Source organism: Pristiophorus japonicus, chromosome 9 (assembly GCF_044704955.1).
Source record: "Pristiophorus japonicus isolate sPriJap1 chromosome 9, sPriJap1.hap1, whole genome shotgun sequence".
In the NCBI taxonomy this organism is placed as follows: Eukaryota; Metazoa; Chordata; class Chondrichthyes; family Pristiophoridae; genus Pristiophorus; species Pristiophorus japonicus.
In genome coordinates this window covers 126,752,169-126,776,095 of record NC_091985.1, presented here as the reverse complement: position 1 = coordinate 126,776,095, position 23,927 = coordinate 126,752,169, and the positions used below count along the sequence as shown (strand labels likewise).

Here is a 23,927-nt window from a genome sequence, read left to right as displayed (position 1 = left end):
TGAGTTAAGTGCTGACAGTTCTTGCGACTTTCATGATATAATTCATACAGTTGCTCAGGACCAATATGGTGAGATTTCCCTCCTTCTCTCCCCCCCCCACCCCCCCACCCCCCCCCCAGATGTGTGACTTGATTGGGTTTGCATACTTGTAGATTATTAAATGAAGCGATTAGTTGTGAAAAAACAAAGATCTGTGTCACACCAATCCCATGTGAATATTTCCTGCTTACCTTTACCAAATATTTTAGAAATTGAAACAGAGATCTTAATTTTTTTTCCTTCTAGGTTTTCCACAGGACGATGCAGCTGAAATTGCAGTGTCAACGGTCAAAGAATGGCTAGCTGACAAACGAGATCTGGTATGTAATCTGTTTGCTACTCTGGAGGATTTGAGCAGTGAAGTATCAAACTGCTTACATCATGGATCAACTGTTTTGCGAATTGCATTCGATATTTCCTGAACCCAGTGTGGTTGCTGAGCTTGAAACGCTCGTGGTCATTCTTAGCATAGCAGTCGTCTAGTGGAGTCTTGGCTGCATTGGTGTGGATTTCAATGGTCAACTTTAGAAACAGGTAGTCAAATGATGCAAAGTAAAGCCTAACCTGAGGAACTTAAACTTCATGGTCCAATATTAACCTAATTTATCAAGTACAAAATACAGTGTGAGTTTGATAATCTGGCCCTGTACAGAGCAATATCTGAACACTTAGCTTCTTTTGTCTGTAACTCAATACTAAGCGATCATGTGCAATTCTTGTTCCATCCCCAGTGACTGACTGAAATAATTGCTGATTCTGGCCCTGTTGGACTGTACTTTAAGAGCAAGGTGATTGGTACCAGGCGTGTCATCATCATAGGCAGTCTCTCGAAATCGAGAAAAACTTGCTTCCATTCTAAAAGTTAGTTCTCAGGTGACTGTACAGTCCAATATGGGAATTATAGTCTCTGTCACAGGTGGGACATCGTTGAAGGAAAGGGTGGGTGGGGAGTCTGGTTTGCCGCACGCTCCTTCCGCTGCCTGCGCCTGTTTTCTGCATGTTCTCGGCGCTGAGACTCGAGGTGTTCAGCGCCCTCCTAGATGCTCTTCCTCCACTTAGGGCGGTCTTTGGCCAGGGACTCCCAGGTGTGAGTGGGGATGTTGCACTTTATCAAGGAGGTTTTGAGGGTGTCCTTGAAACGTTTCCTCTACCCACCTGGGGCTCGCTTGCCATGTAGGATTCAGAGTAGAGTGCTTGCTTTGTGAGTCTTGTGTCCGACATGCGGACAATGTGGCCCGCCCAACGGAGCTGGTCGAGTGTGGTCAGTGCTTTGATGCTGGGGATGTTGGTCTGATCGAGAACACTGATGTTGCTGCGTCTATCCTCTCGGGATTTGCAGTATCTTGCGGAGACATCGTTGGTGGTATTTCTCCAGTGATTCGAGGTGTCTGCTGTATATGGTCCACGTCTCTGAGCCGTATAGAAGGGCGGGTATCACTAGAGCCCTGTAGACCATAAGCTTGGTGCCAGATTTGAGGGCCTGATCCTCGAACACTCTCTTCCTCAGGTGACCGAAGGCTGCGCTGGCACACTGGAGGCAGTGTTGGACTCCGTTGTCGATTTCTGCCCTTGCTTATAGTAGGCATCCAAGGTATGGAAAGTTGTCCACGTTGTCCAAGGCCACGCGTGTATTTTGATGACCGGGGGGGGCAGTGCTGTGAGGCGGGGTCAGGTTGGTGGAGGACCTTTGCCTTACAGATGTTTAGTGTTAGGCCTGTGCTTTCACATGCCTCGGTGAGGAAGTTGACGATGGCTTGGAGTTCAGCCTCTGAATGTGCGCAGACGCAAGCATCGTCCCATTCTGTAGTTCGACGACAAAGGATGGGACGGTCTTGGATCTAGCCTGGAGGTGATGAAGGTTGAACAGATTCCCACTGGTTCTATAGTTTAGTTCCACTCCAGCGGGGAGCTTGTTGAGCATGAGATGGAGCATTGCAGCGAGGAAGATCGAGAAGAGGTTTGGCGCAATGACGCAGCTCTGCTTGACCCCGGTCCGGATGTGGATTGGGTCTGTGGTGGATCCGTTGGTCAGGATCACGGCTTGCATGTTGTCATGGAGCAGGCGGAGGATGGTGACAAACTTTTGGGGGCAGCCGAAACGGAGGAGGACGCTCCATAGTCCCTCGCGATTAACAGTGTCAAAGGCCTTTGTGAGATCAAAGAAGGCCATGTACAAGGGTTGGTGCTGTTCCTTGCATTTCTCTTGCAGTTGTCGTGTCATGAAGATCATGTCCGTTGTACCCCGTAGCGGATGGAATCTGCACTGTGACACCGGGAGGAGCTCCTCAGCCCCAGGAAGAAGACGGTTGAGGAGGATTCTAGCGATGACCTTCCCAGTGGCTGATAACAGGGAGATTCCTCTGTAGTTGCCGTAGTCGGACTTGCCCCTTTTTAAAAGATTGGCACGATTACTGCATCTTTGAGATCCCCCGGTATGCTCTCCTCCTTCCAGATGAGAGAGATGAGGTCATGCATTCGAGCCATTACTGACCCTTCGCCATACTTTAGTGTCTCAGTGGGGATTCCACCTGCTCCTGATGCCTTATTGTTCTTCAGCTGACGGATGGCCATTTCTATCTCGTGCAGGGCTGGGGTTTTGCTGGGATGGTAGCAGGTAGCATGCTGCGGGATGGAGTCGAGGACACTTGTATCAAGGGCAGAGTCTCGATTAAGGAGCTCTTCGAAGTGCTCCTTCCGGCGGGCCCTGACTGCCTTGGTGTCCTTAGTTAGTGTCTCCCCATTCTTGGCCAGCAGTGGGGTGGAGCCTTGGGTGCTTGGGCTGGAGGTGGACTTGACTGTAATAAGTACTTGGTCGCTTTCTATTTAGATATATACGCAAACTATTCAATGGCATTATGAACATTTCAATAATGATTTGAAAGTCCCCAGTGACTCAGATTAATCTGGAGAAACAGGCAGCATGAACATCTTGAGTCTCTCATTGGTAGTGTGCTGATGATTCAAAAGTAAGGGTGAGAACATAAGAATCAGGAGCAAGAGTAGGCCATCGGGCCATTCAGTAGGATAATGGCTGATCTTCGACCGCAACTCCACTTTCCCGCCCGATTTCTATATCCCTTGATTCCCCTCAAGTCCAAAGTCTATCTATCTCAATCCTTTGCGGTAGAGAATTCCAAAGATTCACAACCCTCTGAGTGAAGAAATTCCTCCCGATCTCTGTCTTAAATAGCCGATGCCGTTATCCTGTGACTGTGACCCCTGGTTCTTGACTCCCCAGCCAGGGGAAGCAACCTCTCTGCATCTACCCTGTCAATCCCCCTCAGAATCCTATATGTTTCATTCTTCTAAACTCCAGAGAGCAAAGGCCCAATCTACTCAATGTCTCCTCATAGGACAATCTAAGGATTGCATATTCTCTGCGAAATAAAAGTACCCACTGTGGAAAAAACTTGATTGTTATGTTCCTCCAGTTTCTCAGCGTCTTAGGCCAGGCACCCTGGATACTGGCTGAGGGTATGATTGATGACGATGGACAATCAGCATTGCCAATAATGCCATTCTATGGCCTATTGCTCAGGGACACTTAAATCTGATCTGATTGACCAAAATAAACACACTGGTATTTTTCCTTATTCAGTAAACCTCTGCCAATTATTGCTCTTATTTGATAGGTTGATCAATTTATCTGTGCTTGGTACCTCCCGATGACCGAGCTGACCTGAGTAACTTGTCTGGTGATAGATCCCAGAATCCAGAATCTGATCTATTGGTTTATGGCATCATGCATTAACAAGTCCCCCAATATAAAGTGCTTGATTTAAAGATGTAGCCATAGTGTGCACCCTAACTTTGTTGTTACGATAGACAACATAGTCTGAAGGTGTGTTGATAATGGGAGGATTTGTGATATCACATGTAAAGAGAATAGTATACTTAAGAAAGATTTGGGTGTATTGGGACATAATGTAATTTATTTGGGTCAGTATATATTGCATGTCTTTTATGCATTGACAAAGATGTATAATGAACACTTGAACTGCATGTAATTAGGATCAAATGTTTGGTCTGGTTTATACAGCTCAAGACTGAATTTAATTCAGAGTTAATCCTGCAATTGCAAGGGTGCATTTTCAATTCAGATTACTTTGATTTATGCAAATTCATAACAATTAGGTGGCTCTGTTTAATTTAGATTGACTGTTAATTCCAGTAGATTTTAATCACCAGCCTCCAGCTGAATGAATTATGTAACACTGTACCAGCAATCTGATTTACAGCCATTTATTTCATTTGCAACTTGTAAAAGATTGCACCAAGCCTATCAATGAGTGTTCCTTTTTGATCACCTGCTGTTGCTCCAGAGAGGATTCTCTAATACCTACTTAGTTTATTTTCTCTTACAATTACCTTTTTTAAATTGATCAAAATAAACACGTTGGTATTTTTCCTTATTCAGTCAACCTCCAAACACGAGAAGCACAGAAGGTAACAAGGGCACAGAATGTACTCTGGATGAGGAACTTCAATGTTCGTTACCAAGAGTGGCTCGGTAGCACCACCAGTGAAAGAAAAGAAAGACTTGGATTTATGACCTCAGGATGTCCCAAAGTGCTTTAGAACCAATGAAGTACTTTTGAGATGTAGTCACTGCCATGTAGGAAATGAGGCACCCAATTTTCACACAGCAAAATCTCACAAACAGCAATGTGATAATGACCAGATCATTTTTAGTAATATTGATTGAGGGATAAATATTGGCTAGGTCCCCTGCTCTTCTTCAAAATAGTGCCATGGGATCTTTTATGACCACCTGAGAGGGCAGAAGTGACCTCGGTTTAATGTCTCATCCAAAAGACGGCACTTCCGATAGTGCAGCACTGGAGTGGCGGCCTAGATTTTTGTGCTCAATTCTTTGGAGTGGGACTTGAACCCACAATCTTCTGACTTAGAGGCAAGAGTGCTACCAGCTGAGCCACGGCTGACACTGAGCTGCCTGACTCCTGAAGGACATAGTTGCCAGACCGGGCTTGCAGCAGATGCTCCACCCACCACCTTCAACATTCACTCTCCTTCAACCGGCACAACGTGGCTGCAGTGCGTACCATCTACAAGATGCACTGCAGCAACTCGCCAAGGTTTCTTCAACATACCTCCAAAGCGTGCAACCTCTACCCCTAGAAGGACAAGGGCAGCAGGCGCATGGGAACACCACCAAGTTCCCCTCCAAGTCACACACCATCCTGACTTGGAAATATATCGGCGTTCCTTCATTGTCGCTGGGTCAAAATCCTGGGACTGCCTCCCTAACAGTACTGTGGGAGTACCTTCACCGCATGGACTGCAGCGGTTCAAGAAGACGGCTCACCATCACCTTCTCAAGGGAAATTAGGGATGGGCAATAATGCTGGCCTTGTCCACATCCCATGAATGAATAAATAAAATAAAATGACCTATTCGCATTATGTGGGTTCCATGTGGCATTCCGCCACACTACTGTATGATAGGAGACAAGGAACGTAGAAGAGGAAGATGGACTTCCTCTATTGTGTTCAATAATGTAGGATACAATCCCTTTTGTGTTATCAACATTGAATTAGACTTGCTTATTTCTTGTCTTTGTAGACCAAATCCCAAGTTTTCTGCACTTGTGAGGTTGAATTGGATTTATTTGTTAATAATGTTGAATTGCAACTGTTGGCTTTGTGAGTTGTGAACTAATTGGAGTTTCTGGCTTCATATATTTATGAAGGTGTGTTGGGCATACTGTGTCTGCATTGGTGAAGTTGAATCAAACTTGTTTGTGAAATATAATCTAAGCTCTTCTTAAACAGATTAACTTCAGTCCAACTACTCCTAGATTCATCTAGAAAATAAATCTCATACCTTAAGCACTCACATCTCCGTTGATTACATTCTAAATCCATCACTGTTACTGCTGAACCTTTGTGTACTTCAGGTTATCCTGTATTAAAAGTTTTGGAACGCCTGGTGAACCTGCACTTCAATTTATGACAAGCCCGTGTCCCAGTGCATCGTCAGACTAACTCTGCGTTCACAGATCAGGTCGATATCTAGCTTGGCTCATTTGGTAGCACTCACACTTCAGGATCAGAATATCGTGGGCACACAAGATTAGGAAATAGACTGGATGTTGGGCGGTTCATTTTTCCCAGAGAGTAGTGAGCCTCTGGAATACATTGCTGGCTGGTGCAGTGGGTGCTGACTCTCTGCATCTCCTTCAGGAGGGAGCTGGGCCAGTTCTTCACAGGGACAGAGATCACATCAGATAAAACATGGTCCACGTGATCACCTGTGCTGCTTTCCATTGCCTGAGCAGCACGGAGAGGGGTTTTCCAGAGTTTCGTTCCCTTTTACTTGCCCTGGGTTTTTTCTCCTTTTTTTTGCCTATCCCAGCAGGTTACATAGCCTCGGGGAATGGACAGGACGTGTCTTGTCATGCTTGTATGTAGACATATTCGAGACTGACATTTCACTGCACTATTGGCAGAGTGTTGCATTGTCAGAGGTTCTAGCTTTCAGATCCAGATATTAAGCTGAATTCCTCACTGCCTGATCAGGTGGCATTAAATGATTCTATAGCAGTATTCACAGAATAGCAGCAAGTCCTTTGTGCCCTGACCAACATTTATCCCTGAACCAACACCACCAGAAAACACATTCTCTGGTATCTTATCTCATTGCTATTTGTGGGGCCTCACTGTCCACAATTTGGCTGCCACATTTGCCAACACTGACTGCACTTCAAAAGTAATTTATCGACTGTGAAGCACTTGACATGGAAAATACTACATAAATGTAAGTTAGTCCTTTATCTGGCAGCTTTTTTGGGGCTGTGCCAGGTTTTTTGAAGCCAGTGGTCAACTTTTATAAGTTCTCCATGTTGGCATATGTGCTTCTCGAGGAACACAAACCCAAGTTTTAGTACCAAACCTATGGTCCAAGCACAAGAAATGTTTAAAGGTCAATTGTTTGACACAACAGGGCATGATTCTTCTGCTATCTCTTTGGCAGTATTGTTGTAGAGCACAGCACCACCACTTTTTCTTTTAGTGTGCTTCTCTCTGTAAGTATGTAATCATTTCATTGCTTTATCCCCCTAATGTCCTCTGATTCTGAAAATAGTTTTGAATATCTGAGAAAACAGAAATGTTAACTTCATGAGGAATACTTGGTTCTGTGATTCATCAGAACTGAATGTCAATCAATTTCTATCTCTTCCCCATAAGATGGAGCCACTAACTCTAATGGACGAATGAATTTCTTCCTAGAGCCTACAGCATATGGTTAAGCTCTAGAGAATAACAGACTGCTGGGGGAAGGTTTCTTACCCTCCATGTGGAATATACTACTTGCATCCAGCAGCTGTTCGACTCTGAAGGCTAATTGACATTTTTTTCAAAAAGTATTCATTCACAGGATGTGGGCGTAGCTGGCAAGGCCAGCATTTATTGTCCATCCCTAATTGCCCTTGAGAAGGTGATGGTGAGCCGTCTTCTTGAACCGCTGCAGTCCGTGTGGTGAAGCTGCTCCCACAGTGCTGTTGGGTAGGGAGTTCCAGCTTTTTGACCCAGTGATGATATATATCCAAGTCCGAATGGTGTGTGTCTTGGAGAGGAACTTGCAGGTGGTAGTGTTACCATGTGCCTGATGCCCTTGTCCTTCTAAGTGGTGGAGGTCACGGATTTGCGAGGAATTGGAATAGGCACACCTTCGTGTCAAAGAAATATCTTAAAAGCTAGCCAACACCCCTGGCCTTGGTTTCAGCATGTGCAAACCTTGATGTTTTGGGTTGTCTCGTAGACACAGCTATATTTTACTTCATATTTGGAGTGAGCAATTCTTAGATCTTATCGATATTTTTTTGAAACATTTTGGATTTTTCAAATTTATTACTCATTCTTACTCATTCCTTGTACGTCAAAAGCAAATTTCCACGCACATATGTTTTTATAGCTCTTGCATGCTACACCAATAGGATGAAGGAATTGCACAGCTGCTTGTTTCATTTGAGTAATTCTTCAGAAACCCCATATTAGTTAATTCATCATAAGCAGACAGCTTGGCAATTTCCAAAAAAGTAGACGCTTATGATATCCAAATTATGGGTACCTGAGAGGCCATCAAAGGAATCGCCCTCGACTCCAATTGTAAGGTGGCCACATGGAGCAAACCTCATGCCTTCATTAAACATTTTTGTTGTGATTTAGCTTCTAAAGAGATATTCTTTTGGGTGCATTGGTCCCAAAGGTCTTGATATGAAGTCATAGTTATTGTGGAATCTATTATTGTGGCACCAGGGTGGCATGGTCTGTTTATTGTAAATAGACATGGTTACACATTTATAATACATTCAAACTCTTGTCAACTTTTCCCATTATTAATTACCGTGTCCACATTTATAATGGAAACTGTTCATTCTGGTCAGGCAATTTCCATTATAAATATGGACAAGGGAACTTATAATAGAAATATAATAAGGACAGAATTTATAACTTTAAAATGGAGACTGAGTTATATTTGCACACCCTGGATCAGTTATTACCTGCCCTCTAATACTCTTTACCTATAGACTGCACATAGTTTTGATTCCACTTGTGCAACACCAGGAGAGATCAATTATAGTATGTAAATGTTTGAGGGACAGAATTGAATTATATGTCTGTAGTATTGTCTTCCATATCCTTTATTATTTATTCGCGACGTGTAAAGCTTCCTTCCTATTCCACAGCTTCTCTCTGACTTGGGATATTTGAATACTTTTTTACATTTTTTACAGTTATTTATCTTCACTGGGTGGGAATAACCAAGACTTGCTTGTCGTGCTTCATACAGTATAATTGTGGACAAGCTCAGAGCAGTTCTTATCTAGCTGTTGTGCTCGTGTGATAACGGCAAGCTATTTGAAAAGAGCACTATCCTATTGATTACTGCATATTGGACAATGGCTTATCTGTTCTGTTATTGAAGATAAATCATATTCAAAGAATTAGGAACCTAAACTCAGGTAAAGTAACTTTACTTACTCTGAGTTCAGTGAATCTTGGGCACTGAGGCACACAATTTGTGCATTGTGACTAAGCCTCATGATTTGCTAGTTGTGGTGGTTGTATAAGGAGCACTGGATGGGAGACCATGAGAATTACTATTACAGCACAAGGAATGGCATGCTTCAAACTGTTCAGCTGAGAGAATCATGCTGCTTGAGATTATTTGTACTTCTCATCCTCAGACTGCAGCATTCTAGGAAATGCAGCCAATGGCCAATATTCATAAGTGTCGTCATCTGTCAGAATAATCAGAGTGTTTGTTGTCACCACTGTCAGCCAATGAGTTAAAGGCGGGGTGGGACTTACGGCAAGACTCACAGCCATCATTTTTTTTTACAGCAACCAAAGTCTCTTTACTCAGCAAACAGTGTCTATTTAAACAGCACATTACAGCAAACAGTCCACAGAGTCGACTTAAAGAGAGTCTCTGCGAACTACAGCAAACAGAACTCATGACCAAATAAATGTCGCCTGATAAAAAAACAAGGTGATTTCTCCAGCAAAATGCAGTGAAATAGGTAAATAGGAAATAGGTAATTTTTAACATTTCAAATGTTATTTTCAAAGTTGCAATTTTTCAGGCCCTACAAGAAGAGAAAATGTGGTTGAAAGGATTTTGGGGGGGTCGGGGGGAACACTTTTGAGAGTGATTTGACTCAGTATTTTTTTTATTGTCTGATTTTTCTCGCTGCTTATACAGGTTGAACCTTCCTTATCCAGAACTCCTTTATCCGGAACCACCCCTCATCCAGAACCATTCCTGGCCACCGGGTGATGGTACATGCGCAGAACTCCGACATGAACAAATTGAAATCCTCGCTGCCGACTCCCACAATCGCTGGCCTGACCCTGCGATCCACCCCCCCCCCACCCCCCTTGATCTCTCTGTCGCACTCCCATCCCCAAGCCAGACAGCCCCGATATCCCCTTGCTCAGTACCTGTATCATCCAATTTAACGTGACCACCCTTCGTCCATACAAATCCCTTATCCAGAACAGGCCAGGTCCTGAGGGTTCCGGATAAAGGAGGTTCAACCTGTAGTTAGAATTTTGATTGATGGTGTTTCATGAATATGAAACTGGAAAAAACTAATTGAAAGTGTGCCTGAGTTACAGTTGGATGTTGAGATGTGTGACACAGAAGTTGTGGTGCACAACGGGAAATGTATGCAGTCATGTAAGATTGATATCATTTTTCGTGATTTTTTTTTAACATCTGCTATCAACAAATTTGTTTGTTAAATAGGAATTTAAACAGGAGTTCCAGGTTCAGCAGATTACTGTATTTTATTAACTGTAGATTCAGCATAGCATTGCGGTTACAACAGAGTACTGCTGATGCATCCCAGCTGATTTGGAGTGGAAATCTAACATTTATGTGCATTCATCTAACATTTCAGGCTATGCAGCTGAAAAGTTTATTTAATTCAAAAATAATTGCAGATACACTCTTTTCAATCTGTTATGGCAGTGCAAGGCACAAAAGGCTTAAACTGGTTTAAATTTGCACTATCTTAAAATGCACAATTAACAAAATATTAGCTAATAGCAGAACATATATTTAAAAAAAAACATTTTCCTTCAGAATTATTTATGCTTGTTTTTTTTTGCCAGTGTGGCGGGTGTGGATTTGCACAACCTCATGTCGAGCATGATTCTTTCTGATTTTGGCTCTCAGCCGTGCTGTAATTTTTAGGTAACTCTCCCTTGACAAGATACGGTCAGAGTCACCAATCAGTACAATGGGGAGTAACAACAGCTAATGTGTAGCTGTCATGATCTAAATTGTCATCAGCTCTGCCAACAGTGGTCTGAACCAAAAATCCAATGTCATTAATTAAAGGAAAGAAACTTGATTCATTATTAATCACTCTGATTAATTGCATGTGAATCCAACATTCATGCAGAAACAGGATAATTAAAAGCGTTTGAACTCTGTGCCATGAATCAAGAATTTGCAATGGTCATTCATGCACAGAAATGTTATGCTAAATAGTGTATGTTGACAACTAGATTTATAATTGTTGACTTGAGGTTTAACCCTTTTTAAGAAACTCTATATATTTCTCTTAAAAAAGGCAGCGTCATCCTCCTTTAATGACTAGAAAATTTGGGTGAGTGGGAAAGTATTATTCCTCATTCTTTAACATCTGTATTAGCACAGATGAACTGTGTGAAAGATTTATTTTTCTCAGCAGGAGTTTGATAATAATGGAACTAAATCACACTCTGTGCCTTGCACTGCCATAATAGATTGCAAAGAAGAATGTATCTGTACTTATTTTTGAATTGAATAAACTTTTCAGCTGCATAAACTTACAAGTCTTACATGAATGCATATAAATATTAGATTTCCACTCCACTACTGCTTCCAGAAAAGGTTAAAAACTTTTTCAGGGACTCAAGCGATTAAGCCCCTTCCAATAAGGCCTCTGGCCGCCTGAAAGCAGTGGCCATGGGGCGACGCCGAATGGCTGTCGACTCTCCGCGGAGGGGCAGGCATTTTCAACATTGCCCTTCAGGAGACCGATCCGCCCATTTTCCCGCCGTGGCGCCCTTGCCAACCTGTGCTGACCCCTTCCCAAAATTGCCCCGCGGGAAATAGTCCTTTTGTGGAATTGCCCCGCGGGAGCGCTGCTGCTGGTCGGTGCCCCCAACAGCTTTTTCTGTCGGTACACTTTATGTTGGTTGGCTGCGTGGCCGCCCTTAAAGGTGGCGCTACCAGCGACACCATTTTATTTTTTATTGTCGGCCGACTGCCAGGTCGGCCCAACACTTATGTCCCCCGGGTTCGGCCAGCCTGCTAACAGGCAGCCTGGCACAGCTTTTCCCTTCAACTGCGTTGATGACTAGTCGGGGTGACGGACCCGCTACAAGGCTCATCCGCCCCTCAACCCTCACAACTTCCACCCCGACCCCCCAAAAAACTTTAACGTGCACAATTTCAACGGCATCTCCACCGCCACTTTAAAAAACGGAGGGTGCGCCCCATTTCGGGGGGTGGACAATTCGGCCCCGAAGTATTGCTTGAGAAAATGGACCAATTCTACAAAGCCCTGATTAGGCCACGTCTGGAGTACTGTGTACAGTTCTGGGCACTGCACCTTTGAAGTGCAGCAAAACCTCCCCTTTACATTCTAGTGCTGTCTATAATAATCTGGTCAGCAGTATGCATTCATAACCTGCTTTGTTAAATGTAAATCGAGGCCTGATTTCAGATGCATCCATCAGCAATTTCAACATTTAACCCGTATGGGTGAATTGAGGCCATTCCGATAGATGCCTGTGAACCCTGCAGATGTAATGGTATTGAAGCTCACCTCCTGATCTATGGGCTTAATGCCTAATTTCAAGTGTGAGGCAGCATTGAACTGGTATTCCACCAGCCTTTGCACTGTCTTTGAAAAACACAGCACTGCATCAGCAGATAATTCTCAGTACTTGTGCCAATTTGTGGTTATTTGTAGCGCGTCTGCGCACATTCAGAGATTGAGCAAGTCATCGTCAACATCTTCACTGAGGCGTACGAAAGCATGTGCCTTACACTAAACCTCCGTAAGACAAAGGTCCTCCACCAACCTGACTCCACCACACAGCACTGCCCCCAAGTCATCAAGCTCCATGGCGCGGCCCTGGACAACGTGGACCACTTTCCAAACCTCGGGAGCCTATTATCAGCAAGGGCAGACATCGACGATGAGGTTCAACACTGCCTCCAGTGCGCCAGCACAGCCTTTGGCCGCCTGAGGAAGAGAGTGTTCGAAGATCAGGCCCTCAAATCTAGCACCAAGCTCATGGTCTACAGGGCTGTAGTGATACCCGCCTTCCTGTATGGCTCAGAGACGTGGACTGTATACAGTAGACACCTCAAATCACTGGAGAAATACCACCAACGATGTCTTCGCAAAATCCTGCGAATCCCCTGGGAGGACAGACACACCAACATTAGCGTCCTCGATCAGGCCAACATCCCCAGCATCGAAGCACTGACCACACTCGATCAGCTCCGTTGGGCGGGCCACATTGTTCGCATGCCTGACACAAGAGTCCCAAAGCAAGCTCTCTACTCGGATCTCCTACATGGCAAGCGAGCCCCAAATGGGCAGAGGAAACGTTTCAAGGACACCCTCAAAGGTTCCTTGATAAAATGCAACATCCCCACCGACATTATTGAAGAAGCAGAAGCAGGACATTTGGCAAAACAAAATTCAGTCAGGCAGAGTCAGCATGCATTTATGAAGGGGAAGTCATGTTTGACAAATTTGCTGGAATTCTTTGAGGATGTAACGAACAGAGTGGATAAAGGGGAACCAGTGGATGTGGTATATTTAGACTTCCAGAAGGCATTTGACAAGGTGCCACATAAAAGTTCATGGGGTTGGGAGTAATATATTAGCATGGTTAAAGGATTGACTAACTAATAGAAAACAGAGAGTCAGGATAAATGGTTCATAGAAACATAGAAAATAGGTGCAGGAGTAGGCCATTTGGCCCTTCGAGCCTGCACCGCCATTCAATAAGATCATGGCTGATCATTCCTCCAGTACCCCTTCCCTGCTTTCTCTCCATACCCCTTGATCCCCTTAACCGTAAGGGCCATATCTAACTCCCTCTTGAATATATCCAGTGAACTGGCATCAACAACTCTCTGCAGCAGGGAATTCCATCGGTTAACAACTCTCTGAGTGAAGAAGTTTCTCCTCATCTCAGTCCTAAATGGCCTACCCCTTATCCTACAACTATGTCTCCTGGTTCTGGACTTCCCCAACATCGGGAACATTCTTCCCGCATCTATCCTGTCCAGTCCCGTCAGAATCTTATAGTTTCTATGAGATCCCCTCTCATCCTTCTAAACTCCAGTGAATAAAGGCCCAGTTGATCCAGTCTCTCCTCATATGACAGCCCTGCCATCCCTGGAATCACTGGTGAACCTTAGCATCCTCCTCACAGCTCACACCGCCACCCAGTTTAGTGTCATCCGCAAACTTGGAGATATTAGACTCTATTCCTTCATCTAAATCAGTGATATATATTGTAAATAGCTGGGGTCCCACCACTAGTCATTGCCTGCCATTCTGAAAAGAACCCGTTTATCCCGACACTCTGCTTCCCGTCTGCCAACCAGTTCTCTATCCACGTCAGCATATTACTCCCAATACCATGTACTTTGATTTTGCACACCAATCTCTTGTGTGGGACCTTGTCAAAAGCCTTTTGAAAGTCAAAATACACCACATCCACTTGTTCTCCCTTGTCCACTCTGCTAGTTACATCCTCAAAAAATTCCAGAAGATTTGTCGAGCATGATTTCCCTTTCATAAATCCATGCTGATTTGGTCCGATCCTGTCACTGCTTTCCAAATGCGCTGCTATTTCATCCTTAATGATTGATTCCAACATTTTCCCCACTACTGATGTCAGGCTAACCGGTCTATAATTACCCGTTTTCTCTCTCCCTCCTTTTTTAAAAAGTGGTATTACATTAGCAACCCTCCAGTCCATAGGAACTGATCCAGAGTCGATAGACTGTTGGAAAATGATCACCAATACACCCACTATTTCTAGGGCCACTTCCTTAAATACTCTGGGATGTAGACTATCAGGCCCCATGGATTTATCGGCCTTCAATCCCATCAATTTCCGTAACACAATTTCCCGCCTAATAAGGATATTCTTTAGTTCCTCCTTCTCACTAGACTCACTGTCCCCTAGTACATTCGGAAGGTTATTTATGTCTTCCTTCGTGAAGACAGAACCGAAGTATTGGTTCAATTGGTCTGCCATTTATTTGTTCCTCATTATAAATTGACCTGAATCCGACAGCAAAGGACCTATGTTTGTCTTCACTAATCTTTTTCTCTTCACATATTTATAGAAGCTTTTGCAGTCAGTTTTTATGTTCCCTGCTAGCTTCCTCTCGTACTCTATTTTCCCCCTCTTAATTAAACCCTTAGTCCTCCTCTGTTGAATTCTAAATTTCTCCCAGTCCTCAGGTTTGTTGCTTTTTTTAGCCAATTTATATGCCTCTTCCTTGGCTTTAACACTATCCTTAATTTCCCTTGTTAGCCATGGTTGAGCCTACATAGCATTGAAAAGAAGCAGCAGGACGAGGAAGTTCTGGAGATTCACGTCACCAGGACACAAGGGTAGTTAACAGTGATTCGCGAAATATCATCATACGAGTCGACGTTGCATGAACCAGGATACGCATGAAAATCGACACTGGTGCATCAGGGAGCGTAGTACCTGAATCGCTATATCTCGACAAGTTGAGTGATTTTACACTGGAAAAGTCGAAGATTGAGCTGCGAGGCTACTCAGGCGGGCAAATCCCTGTGATAGGCCGTATCGCCGTACTGGTGAAATACAAGGATCAGTTTCAGCGCTTGCCTCTCTTAGTATCGCCTGCCTTTATAGGTAGAAATTGGTTGGGATCATCGAAGCTGGATTGGTATGAGATTTTTTGTGTTGAAAGGAGATTTGCATCAACAGATGACATCATCAAACAATATCTGGAGGTAGTCTGATCTAAGGGTTCAAGGTGAGCGTCCAGGTACAGGAGGATACTAGACCAGTTATTGTAAGCCATGCACTCGAGGAGAAAGTTGAGCAAGAACTCAAAATTAAAAACTGACAACTCAAAAGATTAAAAACTGACAACATTATCCCCAAGGTAGAAGAAGTGTTCTATTTTTCATACATTGATGAACTGCCAGTCACAGCTGAAGAGATTGGTAGAGCAATCAAGCATGACCCAGTTATGTCAAAGGTGTGTGATTACATTGCAAATGGCTGGGCAAACCAGATATCAGAGAACGATATTCATCCATACTTTGTTCGTAGGAATGAATTATCAGTGGATAAAGATTGTATCCTGTGAGGTGCAAGAATAGTTATTCCAAATAAGTTCAGGTCCAAATTGTTAGGAGATCTTTATGACCAGCAACTGGGAATGTGCTTGACAAAGAGTTTTGCACGTAGTTACTTATGGTGGCCAGGTCTAAAGAAAGATATAGAGTACATCATTAGTCAGTGTACAACATGTTAATCGGTAAGCAAGAAATCACCATCAGTACCAATACAGCCATGGAAATAGCCTTCCAGAGTGTGGCAAAGATTACATATAGATTTTGCTGAGCTAGACGGACAGCAATTGTTCATTGTGATTGATAGCCATTCGAAGTGGGTAGAGGTGTTTCCGATGCGGAAAATAACAAGTAAAACACTAGACCATTTGCGAAGATTATTTTCTTCATATGGCCTCCCAGAAGAAATTGTGTCTGATAATGGGCCGCAATTTTGTTCAGAGGAATTTGCACAGTTTACGAGCAGAAATGGTGTGAAACATACCAAAGTTCCACCGTTCCACCATACCACCCTGCTTCAAATGGTGCAGCAGAGCAAATTGTAAAATGTATCCTCATCAAGCAAATGTTGGATCCAAATCCAAAGAAATGGCAGTTGTCATATCACAAATTTGCAAATTTTCTAATTACTTATTGTAATACTCCTCATACAACTACCGGTAGAACACCAGCAGAGTTGCTTCTCAAACGACCGATACGAACCAGGTTCTCGTTGTTAAAGCCAAACTTGGTACAGTTGATAGAAGAGAAACAATTAAGACAGAAAGAAAATCATGATCGAGATAGCGTAAGAGAGAGAAGTGTGAAATTGAATCAGAAGGTTAGAGTGAAGAACCATCACCATAAATGGTTAAAGTGGTCCCCAGGAAGAGTAGTGAAGATATGTGACCCACGCACATATTTAGTCAAGATGTTTGATCATGGTTTGTTCACATTGATCATATTGTACCTACAGTTGTGGAAGGAGTTGGAATGATTCGATTCTTTCTGATAAGTGAGATAGTCTTGTTATAAGTAGAGTACCAGTCGCAAATTCTACATCAGATGTACTGGAAACAAGTTCAAGGGAAAGTCAGAATTTAAATCTGTGTTGTGGAGAGTTGAAATGTAGATCAAGGGTAACCCTTGGAGAAAATCGTTCCTCAGGCTCAGCCTAGAATGAGTCTTAAGTTCACAACCATGTTTGGAAAGTTCTAAGAGCGAAGCTATCATCTTCGAAACAGGAAACAAGTGGTTACGTTTGATTTGTAAATATGGCAACATAAGTCCATATCTTTTGTTATGTATAACCATGCAAGTTATATGTGATGATTATTTGTTATGATTACTTCTTCATTAAGGAGGGAGAAATGTAATATACAGCTCCACCTAGTGGACTAGATTGTTAATGGAACTGCTGATGTATAATAATAAAATGGTCATGTGACCAGGTCACCTGACAAGCCATCCTGTAGTCTGTGTTTATGATGTCATAGAGAAGATATCACAGATCTGACAAGCAGCGGAATTACCTCCCTGCATTTCCCTTCCCTTAGCACAACTTGTAGTATGCTACCGCTACATCCTACCCACATACTTTGCACAAAACCTAGGCCTGCATATTGTTGCAAAATATCTCAGGCCGGAGACAGAAACCATAAGGCATGGATCTCCGAGAGCAAGAGCATAACTACTTGATTCTAGAACCAGTGACAAAAAGGTCCCATCTGCTGATGTAGTATTAGTCTGCAATCAACTCACATCCCATCTGTTGGTGCAGTCCTAAACTGGCATAAATATATGTTCCATCTGTTAGTGTGGTACTAAACTGAAATGAACACATACTCCACCTGTTATTACAGTAGTTAACTGGTATAAATGTTTACCCGATTTTTCTCTGTGGAATGGTGCGTGATTGTGTCCGATAAAGAATGCGTGAGCTTCTCAGTGCATCTGCTGCCAAGGTGCGAACTGCTAAGGTATGGAGTGTAAATAGTCTGTTCATCTCGCTCTCAAAACGCAGTAATATTATTTGTCACACTTCTGATGTATGGCAAACCGCCTTGGGGATACCATAAGCACACACGTTAAACTTTATAAGTCCCCTGCCAGCAGTGGAGCAATAAAAATGGAGCTGCTTCTATTGACTTTTATCAATTGAACCCAGGATGGTTGTAGCTGTGTCACTCTCGGCACCAGAATAAATGTATATGTTGTGTCTACATATCTGTGTTAAAAAGTCTCTCAGACATTCATTCACTCACTCTCTCCATCTCCAAATATGCAGCACAAAATATATATGTCGCTAGATAGATATGCAGAGAACCAATTAACTTATTAAGTCTTTGCCAATGTTTTTCTCCACACGAGCTATCTCATTTAATCCCATTTTCCTGCTCACTCTCCATCGTTTTGAATTTTCCGCTGTGACCTTGGTGCATTATCCCTCGCCCTCCTTATCCATTCTGCAACTTGACACATACCAAACTGTCCTCCACAAATGCCTCTCTTCCATTGTCCAGCTCAATGGGACTGCCCTTGCTTGGTTCTACTCTTATTAATCCAATCTCCAGCAATGGCTTCTCTTCCCGCTCCACACCATTACTTCTGGAGTCCCCTGAGGATCTATCCCTGGCCCCATCCTTTTTCCCATCTGCATGCTGTTCCTTGGCGACATCATCCACAGACATGAGGTCAGCTTTCACATGTACTCTTAACAACACACTATCTCTGTGTTGTCAGATTGCTCATCCGATATCCAGTCTTGGATGAGCCACAATTTCCTTCAGTTAAACATTGGGAAGACTGAAGCCATTGTCTTTGGACCTCGTCACAAGCTTCATACTCTCGTCACCAATTCCATCCCCCTCCCAAGCCACTGTCTCAGGTTGACCAAGACTGATAGCAGCCTTGGTGCACTTTTTAACACCGAGCTGAAATTTCCAACTCCATATCTTCTGGATCACCACCTAATTCCACCTCCATGGCATTGCCTGCCTCTGCCCTTACTTACATAAAATTACATAGAATTTTACAGTACAGACGCAGGTCTTTGGCCCAACTGTCTATGCCGGTGTTTATGTGCCATACGTACCTCCTCCCACCTTACCCTATCACCCTATCAACATATCTTTAGATTTGTTTTTACCTCATGTACTTATCCCCTTCAATGCATCTATACCAATTATCTCAATCACTACATGTGGTAGCGAGTTTTACATTCTCACCACTCTCTGAGTAAAGAAGTTTCTCCTGAATTCCCTATTGGATTTATTAGTGACTATCTTACATTTATGTTTTGGACTTACCCACAAATGGCAAATTCTTCTCTACGACTACCCTACCGAACCCCTTCATAATTTTAAAGACTACTATCAAGTCACCGCTCAGTCTTCTCTTTTGTAGAGAAAACCCCCCACTGACAGCTTATTCAGTCTTTCTTGATAGTTATAACCTCTCAGTTCTGGTGTTATCCTTGTAAATCTGTTTTGCACTTTCTTCAGTTGTTCTATATCATTTTTGTAATATGGCGACCAGAACTGTGCACAGTCCAAGTGTGGTCTAATTGAGGTTCTATATAAGTTTCACATATCTTCTCTTTCTGAGTTCTATTCCTCTTGAAATGAACCCCTGTGCTTTGTTTGCATTTTTATGCTTTGTTAACCTGCGTCGCTATTTTCAATGACTTGTGAATCTGTACCACTAGATCCCTTTGCGCCTTTACCCCATTTCGACTCTTAGGGGGTGAAATTTGGGAGCGCCCCGTTGGGACGTTGACTTTTAAAAGTTTGAAAAATTAGCAGCAGACGCTAATGATTTCAAACTTTAAAAGAATTCGGCTTTGCACTCCAAGAAGAAAGTGGAATGCTAAATCAAGCGCTCCACTGTCTTCCTGGAGCGCAATCGGCAGCAGGTGGGGCTGCAACTGTGCAGCGCTGCACACTGGGCCATGCAGTGCTGCCACGTTGAAAGGCTCCTTCTCTCCCATAAAGGGAAGGGCCATCGCTGCACGCTCTGCAAAGGAAAAAAAACTTACCTTCTCCATGACGGCAGCCACGATCTCGCCTGATCAGCCCGACACTCAAGCAGAGTGCCTGGCTGATCGAACGCAGGCAGGAACCCACGAAAAAACCTGCAAGAGAGAAGGTAAGCTGTTTTTTTTTTAACTTACCTCGGCGACCTTGCCTTTAAACATCGTCCCCGAAGCGGCCAGCCTCCTGATGCACGTCTCCTGTAGCTGGTGGTGTTTTTGGTCGGCAATGCTGCAGGGGATAGAATACAATTTAGGGTCTGCGGCAATGTGCATGGTGATGACATCACGATCGCTGGGTGAAGGAGATCGGGACGCAATGCCGTATCGCCGCCGCAAACCACCCGCCAAATTTAGCAGGAGTCGCTGCTCTCACCGTGCCAGGTCACAAACCCATTTACGCCCCGTTAGCGCCCCCCAGAGGAGCCCAATTTTGCCCTCTTATTTTCCAAGGATTAGATGGCCACCTTATTCCTCCTAACAAAATGCACCACCTTGCACTTACCTATATTAAAATGTATTTCCATTTGCACGCTCATTCTGTAAGTTTGTTAATGTTTTCAACTCATCTGCTGGTGAAACTCTAATCCATACAGTTGTTATCTCCATGCTTGGCTCTTCCAAGGCTCTTCTGGCCAGCCTCCCATCCTCTACCATCTGTAAACCTCAGCTCATCCAAAACTCCGCACTTACCTGCAAACTTGTTCTTGTTGAGCTATGTTGACTGCTAGGTCCCTCTAGGCCTTCAATTTAAAATTCTCATCCTCATGTTTAAATCCCTTCATGGTCTCGACCCTCCCTATCTCTGTAACCTCATCCAGCCCTGCATTGTCCACTCCCTTCACCCCACTGTTGGCAGCCGTGCCTTCTGCCACCTACACTTAAAGCTCTGAAATTACCCAACTAAGTCACTCCCATCTCCCTCTCTTTTAAGACCCTCCTTAAAATCCATCTCTTCAACCAAGTTTTTGGTCACCCTTCCTAATGTGCCCTTTTCCGACAGTGACTACACTTCAAAGTACTTCATTAGCTGTAAAGCGCTTTGGGTCATCCTGAAGTCATGAAAGGCGCTATCTGAATGCAAGTCTTTCTTTCTTTAGGTTGGCTTCCATTTATTTTTGAAGGGCCTTGGGACGTTTGTCAAAATTGAAGGTGTTAGATAAATGCAAGTTGTTCTTCAAGCAACTCCTTAATTCTCCTTTAAAAGAATTTATAGACTTTATTTCACCAATGATTTATGGCAAAGAATTCCACATTCATGGCGCCCTTTCTTTAAAGGATTTCATTCTAACTGCCCCTTCAATTCTTTTTCTGATTATCTGAAATAATTAAAGCCAGTGGATACAATACATCACTGATCATCAGTGGCAGGTCGGGGCCATAAAAGGAGTGGCAAGCAGCGGCCATTGGCAGCGTGGCGACATACCACTTCAAGGTACAGTGCGAGCTGGTGCAGGAGGGCGACGGCAGCAAAGAGTGACGTCATCAAAGTCCAGGTCGGTGATTGGAGCGTGGGCAGGTACAGCAGGAGCGGCGAGAAACTGTGGAGGGATGTGATTGGGGACCAGGAGAGAGGTGTGAGTTCGGGGCCAGGGGCCCAGGGGCAGTATGGACCTGCCCACACTGCGATACGTGTGCACACTAAGTTCGTGCAGCAGAGCAGGTCCCCAGTCATCTTGGATAACCCTTGCTCTGTCAAGACCTAGCTCTGTCAAGCCCATGTGGTGGCTGGTGTGTAACAGCCACCACACATTAAAAAAAATCCGCACATAGGCATCTTCCATCCTTCAGGATGTAGTTCAGGACCTGGAATATTAGGTCCTTCATCGAAACACCTCTGAACTCATCCTTTTTTGGTGTGGAAGCAAGTCATCCTTGTTTCGAGGGATTGCCGATGATGATCAATACCCTTACAATCTAAGTACCTGTCAGGTTGTCCATTTAACCTCATCAGTTTTCGTTTTCTTTTTAAATAGCCATAGCCTCTCTTCATAACTATAAAGCCTCTTGCCTAATACCACCCGAGTGGATCTGTACTGCACCTCTTCCATTGCTTTTACATCTTTTGTATAATGTGATGTCCAAAACTGTACACAATGCTCAAATGTAATCTTAACTAAAGTGCTGTACAAGTTCAACATTGCCTTTATGTTTTTCTATTCGATGGCTATAGATACAAAACCAACTATTACATTTGTCTTTTGTATGGCCTTATTTACTTGTGCTGCCCCCTTTCAAGTACTAAGGTCTCTCTGCTCCTCTATTCCATTAACATTCTCACAAATTAAGGTGCATTATTTCCAAAATGTATTCCTTCGCACTTTCTACTTTGAACTGCATCTGCCACCTATCTGGCCCATCTTTTGAACCTGTCTATTTTCTCCTGCGTTCTTCCATAATCCTTATCATCATTTGCCATGCTATCAATTTGCTGTCATCAGTAACTTTTAATACCACTCCCCAAGTCCTAAATTCAGATTATTTCTGTACATAAGAACAGTCCTCACCACTTGTTTCCAGTCCGAGAAACTTCCTTTTATCCTACCTTTGGAGCGATCCTTTGGCTTAGTGTAGCATTGTCGCCTGTGAGTCAGAAGGTGCCACTCTAGATACTCCTCTTGTCTGAGTCCACTGAAAAACAATGGGCTGAAAGAAAGAAAGAAGTGGGTACTTGTTATGGGATTGATGTCAGGGTAGTGGGGGGTGGTGGGGGCGGCGTGGGTGTCCACAGAGTGCTCCAGAGATCAGTGCTGCAGCTTTTGCAGTTTTTAATCTGCATTAATGAAAAATTCAGAAACCCAATACAAACTGGTTAAGTTCACAAATGATGCTCAGCAAAGTGGAGCAGCCAAGAATATTCAAAAGTAGTTAGGTAATATTTGCAAATGGGCAAACCAGTGGCAAATGAAATACAGTTTGGACAAGTACATGGTCATAGACATTGGGAGGATAAATGGATGTAATTTGTATACAATGGATGGTATAGAAATAACTAAATGAGTGAAAAGGTGTTGTGTATCTGTAAAGCATGCAGTCCCATGTTCCACCACCAGGGAGTGCATCCCCTGAAGTCCCAATGGGTCCCAGCATTCCTTGGGAGCATTGTATATAAGCCGGCCCCTAAGGCCTGTTACTCACTCTGGAGTGTCTTACTAAAGACTGAGGTCACTGTTACTTTAACCTCCCTGTGTGCAGTCTCATGTGTGTCAGGAACACAACAACTGGTGACGAGTATACGAATCCAACGCAAAGATGCAGCAAACTGTTGGCATCCTGGAGAAGTTCTCGGAGGGTGAGGACTGGTAAACCTATGTCGAACGGCTAGACCAGTACTTTGTAGCCAACGAGCTGGACGGAGAAGGAAGCGCCGCAAAAATGAGAGCGGTCCTCCTCATGGTTTGCAGGGCACCGACCTACAGCCTCATGAAGAATCTTCTGGCTCCGGTGAAACCCACAGATAGGTCATATGAGGAGCTGTGTACACTGGTTCGGGAGCATCTTAACCCGAGGGAGAGTGTGCTGATGGCGAGGTATCGGTTCGACACGTGCCAGCAATCTGAAGATCAGGCTGTGGCTAGCTATGTGGCCGAGCTAAGGCAGCTTGCAGGACAATGTGAGTTTGATGGCTACCTGGAGCAAATGCTCAGAGACTTTTTTGTACTGGGCATTGGCCACGAGACCATCCTATGAAAACTTTTGACTGTAGAGGCACCGACCTTCAGTAAGGCCATTGCGATAGCACAGGCGTTTATGCCCACCAGTGATAACATCAAACAAATCTCTCAGCACACAAGTGCTAGCAATGTTCATAAATTAACTGGAACTGTGTTTGCGAGCAGAAATGTACCTGGCAGAAACCACGAGTCTGCAACTGCCAGCAGGCCTCAGATGACCCAGATGACTCAGAGTCCGCAACAAAGGATGAATGTAAGGCAAGTCACACCTTGTTGGCGTTGTGGAGGCTTCCATTCAACCTATTCATGC

The 23,927-nt window shown here is 43.8% G+C and overlaps 1 protein-coding gene across 4 annotated transcripts in view; it reads left to right on the top strand.

Moving 5' to 3' along the window:
- macrod2 (mono-ADP ribosylhydrolase 2) overlaps window positions 1-23,927 on the top strand; it is a 1,460,169-nt gene that overhangs the window by 1,061,704 nt on the left and 374,538 nt on the right. For all 4 annotated transcript variants that reach the window (XM_070889818.1, XM_070889820.1, XM_070889817.1 and 1 more), the window contains one exon: window positions 286-359. In XM_070889818.1, the coding sequence (XP_070745919.1) occupies window positions 286-359 (74 nt within the window). The remainder of the gene's footprint in view (window positions 1-285; window positions 360-23,927) is intronic.